We start from the raw sequence: 15,170 nt of genomic DNA, 5'->3' as shown, positions 1-15,170 counted from the left end.
TGGGCCATGTCTGTCTCCTCTCTGTCCTGACATAGTTCTTTGTCACTCTGGGACAAATATCCCTCCCCCTTTCTCTAGTTCCCTTCTCCTTCTCTCTAGTCCTCCATCTCTTGGCTTTGTCTCTTATTGCCTGCCCTTTGTCCCTCTGTGGCAAATAAATGTCTTTGGTGCTGAGAACTTGGTCTTGAGTTCTCTTGTGCTGAATACTGGTTACTTCATAAGTCACTGTGGATCACAGCACATTTGTGAAAATATTGTAGCTTTGTACTAGGTTGGTAATCAGTAAGTCCTTCACTAGGAAATTCATGTTTTCCTCTTATGATGTCATAAATATAAGCCATTAATATAAGAAATCTTCTAATTTTCCTAGTAATTAAAAATGTGTATGTGCATAGTTTTATGTGAATATGTGTGCAGAAGGCTGAGGATAGTCTTAGGAATCTTGCTTAGGAATTCCATTTGCTCCTTTTGAGACAGTTTTCCATTGGTCTTAAAATTATTAATTAGACTAAGTAGTGTGGCTGGTGAGCTCTGGGGATCTTTCTGTTTCTGCTGCCTCAGTGCTTAGATTATAAGTTACTACCCCCTTGTCTGGCTTTTACAAAGGTTTTGAGAATTAAACCCAGGTCCATATGCTTGTACAGCAAGCAGGTTGTTGACTAGCCATCGGCTAAGTACTATTTGTTTAAGGAAAAACTCTGATTATATACCAAATATTTTTCATGCAAGAATCTGAAATCCTAAAACATCCTGGTATAGTGTGTGTGTGCGTGTGTGCGTGCATGTGTGTGCGTGCGTGTGTGTGTGTGTGTGTGTGTGTGTGTGTGTGTGTGTACTTGACCACAAAGTTTTTGGAAGGATTATGTGTGAGAGTAGTCTTACATTTGTAGAGTCTCCATCAAGGCCTGGAATTTTGCGATTACCTGTGTTTGTAGTTGTGTTTGCATGCAGCATGCCTGTGCTCTGGGGCATACTCTAGACTTTTACTTAAGCACTTATGTTTAATGGCCACAGGAGTCACTTTTCGGTCCTCTGCATTGCAACACCATTACTTAGATCTTCTCTGATCCCAGTGTCATACTTCAAATATTCCAGTATCATCCCTGTGTGGCAGTTCTTAGTGCCAGATCATAAACAACTGTAATCTCTGCCAACAGATCAACTGTATACCAACGTCACACTGAATATTAAGTCTATAGTGCTTCTTGGGGCATTTCCATAGACTCCACGCATGACATTCAGTTATTGGCTGGTGAGATGGATCAGTGAGAAAAGACACATTCTGCTTATCCTGACAGCCGGGTTCAATCCCTGGGTCTTATGTGGTGGAAGCAGAGAACTGATGCTTGCAAGTTGTTCTCTGACCTCCACATCCATGCTATGGCATGCATGTGCAACACACACACACACACACACACACACACACACACACACACACACACACACACACAATGTTTAAACAGATATTAGCTGCATTTCATTGACTTTATTGTGCATGAATCAAAAAAGCAAAAAAAAATTAACTGTGGCCTCAATATAAAATGTAAAGGGAGAAGAAAAACATCTGAATCTGTGAAAAATCATGTTTCTCTTGAATGATGGTAGGCAAATAGCTGAAGGTGAGGCTCGAAGTTGGAATTTGGTTTCAGGAAGACCTGTGAAAAATAAAGATAGTTTGGGAATTCCATAAATAGCATGATAGCAATTTTTGAACTTAAAGGATTTTTTTAGCTTCCAAGAGTTCTATTATGCCCATATCCAAGGACTTTATTAAATTAATTGTTTCAATTCTAATATATAAGATTGTAGTGTGCAGCACACTTCATGTCCGTTTTACACAAAGACACTATTCTTGACTAGTTTCTTTATACATGATACAGAGTGATTTTAATTCAGGATTCTAGAATCATGAGTTGTGAACAAGCATACTATTGAACAATGATTACTTCATTAAAAGCATAATCATGAAATCATTTTGGATCAATAAAATATATAACTCCATATTAAACAATACTTGTTTTCATCCTATTTCTTATTTTATTTTCTAAAACTCTCTATATTGAATACTTACCAAGTTCTTCATCACTTTCTTAGCACAAGTTATTAGATAGCAACTCAAAACCACAATTTATGCCTATGACAGTCTAATGCAGTTGCAGGTGGTTTCTGTTTCTTTTAAATTAGTCCCTATGGAAGCATGGTGTGGTATTAGGCTCCCACATTTGACACTGAACAGGCTCTCACTTTGTACATTTTACCCACATTTCTACTTGAGGTGTGAGCTCAAAGTTATGACAAAATGAAAATTCAGAGAGAATGATAACCAGTCTGAGGTTAATGCTGAGAAGGTAGACTGCCCTTCTTTCTTGTAGCTTTACCTCAGATCACAGATCCTTGCATGCATCTTAGACCATAGAACATGCACCTAGTTTGACAGGTAAAAATGTCTGTTATGACAAAACTCAGCATTCATACTTTTCTTTCCAAATAATTTCACTCTCTGTGAGTTTTTGAAATTACCATTATTATTTATAATTATTTAGCTTTCTAGAATTTCCCAATTATTTTAAACTTTGGTTATCTGTTTACTCAAATTATTAATGGTATTTTGCCTTACATTTAATGTTCTGAAAGTTTACATTTAATATTCATGTATTTGAAAAGCTAAGCATTTTACAACATTCATGATTTATCTAAAAAGATAGTAATGAGACTCAACTTCGTAGATCTTTCCAGGAGTCATGTCTGAAGTAAAGAACTTCATGAAAAATATATAATTTCTTTTATCCTCTTAGTACTACTGTCAGAATGTAGACAGTACTGTTACAGATTTATATTCCTTCTCTCTCTCTCCCCCGCCCCCCCTCTCCCTCCCTCTCTCTCTCTCTCTCTCTCTCTCTCTCTCTCTCTCTCTCTCCCTCCTTCCCTCCCTCTCTCCCTCCCTCCCTCCCTCCCTCCCTCCCTCCCTCCATATCTCTCTCTCTCTCTCTCTCTCTCTCTCTCTCTCTCTCTCTTCCTTTCTTGTGTTTTTGTGTTTTTCTCTGTGTACAGGCAATTGAATCTAGGCCCTCACACATGTTAGGCAACAAATTTACACTGAATTATATCCTCAGCCCCCCTTTTTCATTTTTGAGACAAGATCTCGCTAAGTTTCTTAGGTTGGCCCATTCTTTATGTAGACTAGGCTGGTCTTGAACTTGTGATCTTCCAGCCTCAATTTCCTAGCAGCTGGGATTATTGGCCCAACACTCCATATGATATACAACATGGTAGGAGAAATTTCACTTTGGTTAACTCTAGACTCAACACATGAGAGTGTACAAAATATTTTACTTCACTGTTTGTAAAGTATGGATGCAATAAAATAAACAGATTAAAGGAGGAACCTTTAGGAAAAGGTTAGATAAAAGTACAAAATTTCTTCATTTTGTAAAAACAGACTGTTTTCATTTCTTATTGAAACAAAGACTAATTTGTCAGTGCTACAGTTATCCCCAATTTCGATTCTAGTTGGCTATTTTGCCTGCTCTCTTAACACGATTCATCCACTTTTACTAGTTAGAATTTGTGATTGTATGCATAAGTCCTTGCTTGTTATATGGATTGTTTGTTTCATTTTTGCTCACTTACCTTTATTTTCTTCTTTGATGGTTCCTTAGTGTTTTTATGCTGCAGTTGAAGATACCGGGACTGTGACAGCCTCGGGGGTATTGATGAGCACTGTGGAAGCTTCTGTGTTGGCTACAGTAGTAGTCATCACTGGTTCAGTGATGGGAACTGGTGTAGTCTCAACAGGAGCAGCGGTATGGACTTTTGGAATGACAGTGCTTTCTTCATTTTTATTGGTAGGAATGGCAAGAAAAGAAGGGCTTGGAATGGGACGAGGTACCCCAGTAGATTGGGGGAAATTTGGTGTTGCCTGCCATTGGGAGATTTGGGCTAGTGACCTAAGCAGAGGCAGTATCATAACAAATGGGCGATATGCTGGGATAACAGCAACTGATGGCCTCTGGTGGTAGTAACTAGGTTCATAAGGAAGATTGCCATTCAGCATATAGCCAACTGGTGTATACAGGAATCTTTTCTGATTGTACAGTATTTCAGGCTTTTCACGGCACTGCAGAAAGGGAAAATTGTGCAGAAAGGTTCTTATTGGAGATCAAAATGCAAAGAAAACATCACCAACTTTTGAAATAATGCAGATTTTATGGTGAGCAAATAGAACATTGAAAATATGGAATCCTATATATTTGGATATACACATTTCCCATTCTGTGTATGATTTCAATATTGTGAAACATTGCTTGTATTGACATAGAAATCATATTTCTTTTGAAGAAATTAGGTAATTAATAATGTAAAACATGTTTCCCTGTATGTAAGTATGGCATGTATTTAAAGTTCTAACTAAACTTTACATATTTAATTGCAGTACATAGGAAAGTCTAAAGGAGAACTACACCCATTATATGCAAACACACACAATATTCACAGACACACATGGATGTATTCTTGCCTTATATATTACATTTGTTGGTAAATGTTATCAACCCAAGAAATGGCATGTTTTATAACAGAATAATAAAACGTAGGAAGATTTTTAATTTAAATCTTGGATTTAAATATTTTTAGTTTAATTTCTCCACTAATGACTTTTCTGTTTTTATTTATTTCTTCCAACCTTGTGCAGTTACAAAATTTTCCCGATACACTTTTCTAAAGCGATATTAATGAACCAACAAAGTCATTCTGCATAGCAACTCTTCTTGTAAAAAGAAACAACTAATGTATTTTTTCAAAGATATTTTGGAACAAAAGAAGACATCAATATGAGCAAAAGTGGTGGATTTAAGGATGAGTCAGGTAAGGCATTTTCTCCAACTGAACTTTTTCAAGTGGACAGGAGAGATATTAAGTTCTGCTTTTGCTCTTTTCCTTTAAGTATTCCATATGGAGAGTTGTCTCATAAGCAAAGGAAGCATTCAATTGAGCCCTCACAAGTTGGGCTATTCAAAGAAACTAAAACTATCAGGCAAACATCCAGTTTGGTTCATATTATCTTTTCTTTTAGTGGTGTTTTCACTTATCAAAAGATACTAGTTTATCCTGTGGAGGTCAAATATTTATTTAGTTTTTAAACCGAAGACGTTACTCTCTGAAGACTACTATATTATATAAATTATATTTCAGTTATATAAATAACTGAAAATAGACTTACAGCCAGTTGTTGCTGATTTTGTACCTCTGCAACCTAGGGGTTAGAGAAAAATATTGAGAAATGGCAAGAGAGAAAAATCAAAACAGAAATTCTTTTTTGTTTGTTTTCCATTTCACTTTTCTATTAAAGACAAAATGAATGCTATGCTTGTTTTTACATTGATAGAAGATTTAATTGGCACATAAAAGGACGTATCACATTGTAATTTTCATATGGTTTTTACAGCTCATACATTGAATGGTAAAATCTATAAAATTATTTCCTTTTAATTTATTTTATCATATTCTTGCGACTTGAAATCTTTGTGGATCTATCTTCCAGACCAGATGTGCCTTTTGTACTCAGGAGGTCTCAGCAGCTGTGATTGCCTACACAACACTTGCACAAGATGCAGCCTCTCCAAAATCCATCATGGAATAGGGAGGGGGCTCACCATGCCCCTTTCTTCCTGAGGAATGGTTACAGTTAATGGCTGCTGGGAGAGGAAGTGGCATTTTCAGGGTCCAGAGTGTGAACCACTGTGCAATGGAACCTCCTCAGAAGAAGCATTGTCTCCAGTGGCTCAGCCACTGGTGAGTTACCCACACTCATGTAAGTGACCCTTTACACATATCTCTGAGTGACCTCAATTAGGCTTTGCTTGCACATATAAAGTATGAAATATAAGAAAAGTGAAGTTGGAAAAAAGGACAGGAAGTAGAAGAGGGACTTGTTGAGAAGAGGAAGGGAGCCATGGAAGTGACAAGAGGGTAAGTGAGGACAAGTGTGACCAAAATATATTTTGGATATGTAGGTCAATGTCACAATGTAGCACATTATTATGTACAATTAATATTTAATAATTAAAAATCCTTAATAAAGAAAGCAGGAAGGGGAATTTGTTATAAAGTAGGCTCAATAATTTAAGCATTGCTGTAGAGCAGGAATGGATTCATTTTATGACTTAAAATTACTTTCTACTACTCATAGAGAAAACCCAAGTTCTTCACATGCAACTGGCCACAGAAAACCATACTTTTGTAAATTTACAAATTTACATTTGTAAAGCTCATAATAAAATTTTAAAGGTAATTTTGACCCTAAGAATTTACTCAAAAGTATTGTTTAGTAGATACCTGTTTACATTTGACAATTTGATCAAATAGTCTAAAAATTTTGTAATTTTAACAAGTAGGCACACACTACTCTCGAGGTTGCTCTCCCCACCCCCTTGTCTGCTGGCAGAATCAGGTCTTGGAATTGCAGAATGAGTGTGAAAACAAAGCATAAAAATAGCCCAGACTACAATGAAAATTAATTAAAAAGTTGAAAGAAGAAGAACTTTTGCATGATTTATTTTAAACATAAAATATAATTCCAGGTCAACCAGCCACAGAACTAATTAAGGGCATGGACACCTGGGAAGAACTTGGCTAGGTCACATAGTAAGGAACAGTGTCACAAAAGACAGTAATTTGAATACTAGAAAGTCTGAAGGTCTTTTAAACTTGTGGAAGCATTTAAGTATTTATTCAGTTTTATGACAAGAGGCATTTTAATATGATTGAACTTTTCAGAGTATTGTGTTTGGGGTTCATGTCTCTAACAAAGATAATATCAACTTACTGTTGGATGTGGGTTTTGTACCTCGGCAGCCTGAGGAATTACAGAAAGAGAAATCATGAGAAATAAGTGAAGTATTTAAAGTCTTTAAATATTTAGTCCCTAAGGAGGCTGGAGGATTGGAGGGATAGAAATTTCAACCAAAGAATTTTGATCCTGGACTAGGAGTTCTATACTTATTGCTTATGAATTGTATTTACAGTATTTTCTCTCTTAAAAATAGATCTGTATAGCATAGGAATTTGGAAGGCTTTTCATGAACAGTGAAGTACGTATTATGGTAACTAACTGATATCTAGAAGAATATTTATTTTTAGAATCCAAGTAAACATAGAAAAACTATTAACCAGTTGTTATGCTCCTTAATATGCCCATATTTTGATAATCATATAATTGGATCTCTTAAATAAAAATTATTTTACATCTTACCAACAAAATTTATATTAAATTAACTTACCAAAAAGGGCAGAGTTAATGCCAGAATATTCACAACTACAATAAAATTCCTCATTATTGCACCTAAAATAAATTTAAAAAAATTAAATTAAGACTCTTTTGCTAACAAGTTAGAAGTGATTGTATGTAATGTTTTCCTTAAAGCAGAAAAAACCCTCTGAATTTATAGGTAGATTTAGCCAGTTCAGGACACCTATTTTCTCAAAAGTACAGAAACACCAAATGAAGTCTTAGATAATAACAACACTTCAAATATCTAATATGTTATTACATACTGTTCTACTCGTGAAGGGAATACTGTCTTCTGAATCTATATTTTTTGCTATACTTGTGTAACCTTGAGTTATGGAAAAACAGACTTTATAAAAGTCACAGAATCAAGACATGGAATAACCCCACCCTGCAGAAGGTAAAAGGAAAGAATATCAGACCCCATTTGCCTCTTCTGATGTAAGTCTCAGCGGATTAGAAAGGCTATTTGTTAAACTGATTTCAGAACCATCTCTAAGAAATCACTGAATTTGAAATATCTCATGTCTAATCAAGTTTGGACGACCTAATCAAAATGTTTCCTTGAGTGGATGGAATTCTTATTAAATTCCTTATTTTCCAGTTACCTTTTCAAATCATTACCTGAAAAATAATATTTTCTTGTTAAAACCATAGACTCCTTTTTAGTAATTAAAAACATATTCTATTATTTATTTTATTTTTATATTTAATATGCTGTTATATATAATATTACATATTATATATAAAATAATATATAAATATATAGCATAATATATATTTAGCATTAAGTGATATAAATTCCTTTTAGTAGAAAAGTAAGGTTCTACTGTATATGCTGGCTACAGACTGGTAAGTGCTTTTGTTTGTCTCTGTCACTTGCTAAGGAGTATTATTTGTGAAATTATGGATTAATTCAGCTTTGAAAGACATACTTTTATTCACTATAGTAAAGTAAAATAAAATATAATAATTAAACTATAATAAGATTAATTATATGAGTTTTAAGTAGAAGTAAGATTTAAAGATAATTATTGGACTAATCTGAGTAATTATTATAGCTCCAGTTTTCTGAGAAATAAGACCTCTCTATTTGTCTACAGCAGTAGTATTTTTCTTATAAGTATCTTTATTAGAATTTACAATACCTTGTATTATTAGACAGTATCAAACCTAGACTTAAAGACAAAGTATAGTTAAAATTTTGATCATAACACTATCTAAAGTCTAATGTCTAATTTATGAATTAATATAGAAATGATACCTAGATGTATTTAATCTTAGCAATCAGGGCTAAGAGGAGGAAAGTGTGATTCCAAAATAACCTTAGTTGGTATCCCAAGTAACAAAATAACCTTGGTGGTATTTCAGTAACTGCTCTACATCACTGCCCTGGGAAGTTGAGGACCATTACCTTCACCTGGAGTCAACTCTTGCTTGTCAGTAGGTCTTGCTTGGCCCCTTAGCTGCAGAGAAGACCCAAGATAAATAACAGAGACTAATTATAGGGTATTAGTATCAGTAGTCATATTCTACTGCCCTCCTACTTTTCACCCACTGAGGTGATAGCAAGAAGGAAAGCTTTTACGTCAACAGGGTCATGTACAGGTCAGTCCTCCTGGGGCACTGCAGAGCAGGAAACAGAGTTGTTAGTCATGAGGATGGAGGAAAAAAGAAAAACCAAATTCCTTAAAGAATGAATGCTTTGTGCTTTACAAAAGTGTGTGAAAATGTATAAAAATATACTAATTGCATTCTTAACTTACTTATCTAGTTGAATCTAAAGCTATGGCTAAAATAAAAAATAGCCACAATTACTTTTCAGATTTTAAGTGTTTTTTACTCTAAGAACTTTGACTTCAAGTGACTTTATATTTAGTATGGTCCATGTCAGTCATTTTGCTGGTCATTTGTGTTTGGGTTCAGCACGTAATCCTTATAACGCTCACGGCTCAAACACTGAATACACACTGGAAGATTCATTACTTCATGTGAAAAAAAAAACAAACCTCCTTTTTACGGACTTTTAAAGTGTTGGGAATAATTGTCCTGTCCTAAGAACAGATCATGCTGATTTAGAGCATAGGATGTAAAACTGCTAATGCCTTTCATAATTTGGTAAATTGTAGCTAAACAAGTACTTTGCCTAAATAATTCAGGAAAGGATATTTTGTTTTACCTGTGCTTTTTCTGGTAGTAATTCTAACTGTGACCTCATTTTGTGAAAACATCAGTTGGAGGTATTTGCCAGAATGAATGTAGGATTGCCAGAATGTGAACAAGGAATAATATCAGCATTGTAGAATTTTTACTCATTTCTATCTGTTTCAAGGAACTATTTCATGACTTAGAAAGTACAGAACATTGTTCTGATCCCTAGAATACTTGTGCAGCTCATACACAGTAAGTCTGGACTTTCTGTTTCTTAGAAGTTCATTTCTGTTACTCAGGGTGTTACACATGAAATACCACCAGCCTGTCTATGTAGACTGTTAAAATATCCTGTGTCCATTGGATATCAAGGACCAAGTTAAAAAAGTGGATGTTTGTGGTTTCAAATTCTGTCAGTCCTCCAATTCTGATGGTGCTTTATTCCACTCTGTCATTTCTCAGCCATCAACTAAAAATAGTATTAGTTTTAAGCGGTTTTGAAATTTGGTCTAACAATACTAAAGACTCAGACTTTTTTTTTTATAAATATCACTTCAGTAGGGGGATATGTGTTAAGAACTGTCCACAGAGGGGTATTTCTGCAGTGGATTAACCACCCACTTCAAATGCTAATCTGGCCAAAGGAGGGGCTTGCAAAGCTGGGCTTTGTCCTCTGGTCCACATGGGTTATCCAGGTCATGTTTCAGGCATTTTGAACAAAATGTTAACTGAATAAATCAGACACTTCTCCTATTAAGGAGTGCATACTCTAACATTTATTCAAATGGTATTGGCATTTGGGCATTGGACATTCCTGTCAAAGGCAATCTAGGTCTGAGTAGCTTGGGCTTTGAGTTGAACTAAGTAAACTCAAGTGTGTACCTGTATAGATGTTCCAGTGTTCTTCAAAGAAAAGCAAAAGGAATATGAAACTTTTACACCCTTAAATCTCTAAGGAGAGTGACATATTGCTGAGTTTTATTTCCTGTTTTTAATTTGACTTCTCAGCAATGATCTCAATAAACTATTGTGTTCTCCAAGTACAATATTTCAGACAACAGTTGCAGTGTAAAAGACTCTCACAATCTTCTAATACATACACTTATGACATCAGAATGATCGGCATTTTAGTACAAAAATGTATATGCTTCAGAGACTTTTACTGTAAATGAATGTCATAAAAATATGACAAGATATTCGTGGAAATTGAATTTCTAAGAGTGAAGTACAATATTGTGGGAGCCCATTTTCTGGTTCCTAGTGGCTTTATCCAGCAGGTCTGCAAAGAGAGGATGATTGGACTATGGGCCTGAGTGCAGGTGTCTGAGATGGTCCACACTTGGCTGCGCTGGGAAGAGGTCTTTTGTTCCACCCCTTGGCGTTTCTATAAATAGTCTAGGGCAGAGACAGTCAGAGACCATTGGAATAGGTTCCAGGCTCTCTCAGGCTATCCTGTATTTTCTATTTGTTTATCTCCACACTCTAAATCCTTCTATCTATTATTTCCTGCTCCTCTCACTCAAGAAAACACTAGGGAATGGTGGGATCGGTAGGTAGCTGCCCTGCACAATATCAAGTTTTCTCTCTTGCAGTCCATTCACTTAAATCAATAGTTAGCACACACATGGTTCTTATTAAAAGAAAACACTAGGTAAAACAATAGAAGAGCAGACTAGCTAACTACAGAGAATTTATAGAGAAATGGTTCTCAACCTGTGGGTCGTGATACCCTTGGGAGTTGAATGACCCTTTCCCAGGGGTCGCACATCAGATATTCTGCATGTCAGATATTTACATTACGATTCATAACAGTAGTAGAATTGCAGTTATGAAATAGCAGTGGAAACAATTTTATGGTTGTGGTCACAACATGAGGAACTCTTTTAAAGGGTTGCAGCATTGGGAAGTTTGAGAACCACTGGTCTAGAGAGAGTCTTAGAAACCACGAGGAGCCAATCCATGTATTCTGGGCTCAGGAGCACAATTGTAACCTTAGTATTAGTGTACTCCTGAGTTGATGCTTTAGTAACTAGAGATCTAGATCTCTGGAGTAATTGTATAGGCACAGATGAAAGGAAAGAGAGAAGAACAATTTCAATTTTTATAATGCATTATTTTTCTAATATGGTTGAGGCTATTACTTCAATAGCTATCATTCTTTTAAAGTCTTTCAAATACACAGGTCAGTGATTCCCACACATCCAAATCTAGCAATGTTGTGGAATAATCTTTTTTATACACTGTGAATATTTGTCACTCAGATTAGTTTAATAAAAAGCTGAATGGCCAATAGCTAGGCAGGATTTTCGAGGCAGAGAGGATACTGGGAAGAAGAAATGTGGAGATGCAGAGATTCGCCAGCCAGAGACAGAAAGGTCAAGTAGTGTGCACTGTACAGAGTAAAGGTAATAAATCCATGAGGCAGAAAGTAAATGACTAGAAATGGTTAATTTAAAAGTTATAAGAATTAGTTAGAAACAAGCCTAAGCTATCAGCTGTACTTTTGTGATGAACAAGAAGTCTCTGTGTCATGATTTGGGAGCTGGCAGGAAGGACAGAAACTTCTGCCTGAAAATGGTGCCCAATGTCTGGCCATGTATAGCCACAGAACTGAGAAAGCCTTAAAAAAGTTCTAAACACACAAAAATGGAGACAACTGTGGCTTCCTAGTCTTGTGTCACTCATGCTGGCCACAGTACAGAGACACAGCTCCCAGCAGTTGCCTGTGTGCTTGAGCTGCCAGGGTGCCATGAGCTAAGCCAAATGGCGTGTTTAAGGTTTTGCTCATGCAGTAAGAAAAGGTTATAAATACTCAGTTAAGCATATTCTGATGGACAAAACCTCTAACAGTTTGCAGTGTGTTTAACAATGGATGAAAAATACAAGGGAGTCGGCGTTCTTTATAATGTCTTGTTAGCTTTGAATTTTTTAAATGTTAATGTACAAAAAACAATAGCTACTGAGAGAGATTGGATTATGGAAACTGCTAAATTAAAAAAATTGATATGTTTTTTAACATTTCTTAACTTCAAATAGAAGTCGGATAATGTGTTATATTGGGGGAGAGGTTCTACTTTTGTTTCCACAGGAAACAAAAGGCTGTTCATTCCTTTCAGATTAGTAGAGACCAATTTGATCGAGGAAGATACCCTGAAAATCCAGGCTACATACTTAAAGAAATAAACCTAGAAAAACTACAAGACAGAGCAAGAGGACCAAACACCAATGAATTGGATGACCCAGGTGATTCAATTTCTCAGAGTGCCTCTGTTGCAGTTTCATCAGAGTTCTGCGCCCAGACAGTTTCAAGACTGTTGGCTAAGATCACCTAGTTCACAGACTACTCCAGTCAGGACTTCAGATAAGTCTTATACTTTCCCATTGTACAGAGACTGGACAACAACTATCTCTCCCAGGACTTGACCATTATCTCAATTCTCCCATGGTCTCCAAAAGATTCATCACCCCCAGACAACAAGAAGCAGTGTATAGAACATGATACCCACATTCCCAAGAGGTGGGATTGAACAGCTTTTGGCCATTCAATGGGTTATAGATGTCTGTCATTGTTTAGGAGGTTGGTTACAAATTGTTCTTGGTCATGGTCAGGAAAAAAGCCAAACAAAGGAGTTATATTCAAGGATCTTTTCCTGAAGGAAAAAATGGGGATATAGTATAAAAATGATGAGATATAAGTGTAGATTGTTGAATCTACTTTTAAACAACCATTATTTTGATATTATAGGCCTGTAGGCCAAAGACGGATACCCCAATGTTGCAGAGAAACTTTGGGTGAATGTCCAGGCAGCCTGCTGTTTCTGCCATTTCTATAATTTTGGAAGATGTTTGCTCTATACTTCCTGTTTACTCAGGTAATATATCCTTCTGGGGTCTTTGATGGAGTTGCATCTTGTGCCTAGACAATCCCAGTGGTTACCCCATCTCATCTGAACTTACACTGTCATCTTTCAGTCTTTCATCATAAATCTATATAAAAGCAGTTTTGAGCATAACATATCTGAAACCTTTCTTGTTTAAAATCTTTCAGTATCATCCCATGACACTTAGAATGCCTTCCACATATGTTTTTGTATCTGTTTGTTTCTGAGTTGTTTTTATCCTGGTTCCCTTTGTCGGTGTGACTCTTCATCTCACTGTGCACCAGGTTGATGACTTTGGGCTTTCTAGAGCTGGCAATTAGTGAGTCCTTACTCCTGCCCTGTTGTGTCTCTATTTTATTATCTAAATTTCAGTTCAACTGTTCCATCTTTAGAGATATTTGCTTTCTGAAGTCTCTTTTCCTTCATTGTTTTTTTGTTTCAATTTTTATTTCATTCATGACATCACAACATGATTATTGAAAACTTATGTAAGAAAACAAGTTTCCAGTCTGTAAGACTTTATTGGAAACATATTAAACATATTTGCTTTACAAATATGTTTAACTTCTTTGTTTTACAAATTGTTATTTCGACTGTCTATTTAAAGTGTGGGTTCCCATATCACCCCACACTAATATGGGATTTTTTGGGAGAAGGAATGTCCCAGGATCTCTGCTCATCTGTAAGAACCACTAAGGTTCAGCTCAAAGTAACCCAGGGGACCTTTCCTTATTCAGGCAGGCAGAACTAGTTCCATTGCCTTTCTCACCCTTACACCAGGACTCAGTGACCATCAAGGAAGAGGAGGCAGGAAGACCTTAAGAGCCAGCAAGAAGTGGAGTAGAAAAGTGTCTTCTGGACCTGACATACTGCTGCACGCTTGAACTCAGAGCAGCTGTGGTTGTTGCACAAGACCTGCACAAAACAGAGTCAGTCTAGATTCTAATATGGAGAGAGGAGGCACTTAGAGTCCCAGCCTCTGAGGAGCTACTGACATTCGCTGGCATCTCAGAAGGGTTAGTTATTTTTTAAGGCCTTGGTTAGTGGGCCATACTCTAGTGGATGGCCACAGCTAGTGGTATATGAGAAGAAAAAGTTGGATTTGAGTTACTAAAATAAAGAGAGAGGATATAAGTTTTGGCAGGTAGGGAAGACAGGGGAAGTGGGGAGGAGTTAGAGGTGAATATAACCAATATTGTATGAATTTCTTAAAGAATAAAAGATTAAAAATAAAACAACCCTGGGAGACCCATTATACTTGTTGAGCTTGTATATATGTTTATTTACCTTTAATGTAAGAATATTAAGGAAAATCTCTTTGTCCAAGTTCTTAAGGATCAGCACACGATCAGCATAAAAAGTGTACAGGTAGCATTCTGCTCTAGTTTAATATTTAGAGATTCATACAACAGCAAATCTGAAACATTTGACAGAAGTACCTGGGAAAGTTTCCAAGCACAAATCTATTTATATGCTCAGTGCTGTTCTCAGGGCTGCAAATAAGAGGATGTTCAGGCTAACAATGCACTGCCTCCACCACCTCCCAGCTCCCCAGTCTCCAGCTCTCAACTCCTTCATGGCCTATGTACTTAGGTTTATGATGGCTTCATCTGTATTGAACACTTAATGGCCATTTTCCCACTATTGTTTCTTTATAATTAAGTATCACTACTATTTACATAGTACTTTATTTGTGTTAGGGTTTATAAGCAACCCAGAAGCACTTTAATGCATACAAGCAGATACATATAGTTCACGAGCAGGTACTATACCATTTTATTTAAGGGATATAGGTATCTGAGATCCTAGTACATATGGGAAAGCGTTGTAGGATTGTCTTAGAACCAGTCACT

At 36.2% G+C, this 15,170-nt stretch overlaps 1 protein-coding gene and 1 long non-coding RNA gene across 2 annotated transcripts; one reads left to right on the top strand and one right to left on the bottom strand.

Annotated features, from left to right (window-relative positions):
• Nucleotides 1-3,650: 3,650 nt before the first annotated feature.
• Nucleotides 3,651-8,765, bottom strand: Csn3 (casein kappa). The gene is made up of 4 exons (XM_016009900.3): nt 8,700-8,765; nt 7,278-7,339; nt 6,824-6,853; nt 3,651-4,117 (listed from the first exon to the last, which is right to left on the bottom strand). Exons 2-4 carry the CDS (start codon nt 7,329-7,331, stop codon nt 3,665-3,667), a joined length of 537 nt encoding a protein of 178 aa, XP_015865386.1. The 5' UTR covers nt 7,332-7,339; nt 8,700-8,765; the 3' UTR covers nt 3,651-3,664.
• LOC143267641 (uncharacterized) lies at nt 4,691-14,571 on the top strand. The gene is made up of 3 exons (XR_013042983.1): nt 4,691-4,863; nt 5,540-5,809; nt 12,553-14,571. It is a non-coding gene; the product is annotated as an uncharacterized LOC143267641 (long non-coding RNA).
• The last annotated feature ends 599 nt before the right edge of the window (nt 14,572-15,170 follow it).

Source organism: Peromyscus maniculatus, chromosome 10, assembly GCF_049852395.1.
Source record: "Peromyscus maniculatus bairdii isolate BWxNUB_F1_BW_parent chromosome 10, HU_Pman_BW_mat_3.1, whole genome shotgun sequence".
NCBI classification, from domain to species: domain Eukaryota; kingdom Metazoa; phylum Chordata; class Mammalia; order Rodentia; family Cricetidae; genus Peromyscus; species Peromyscus maniculatus.
This window is presented reverse-complemented; position numbering and strand designations above follow the sequence as displayed.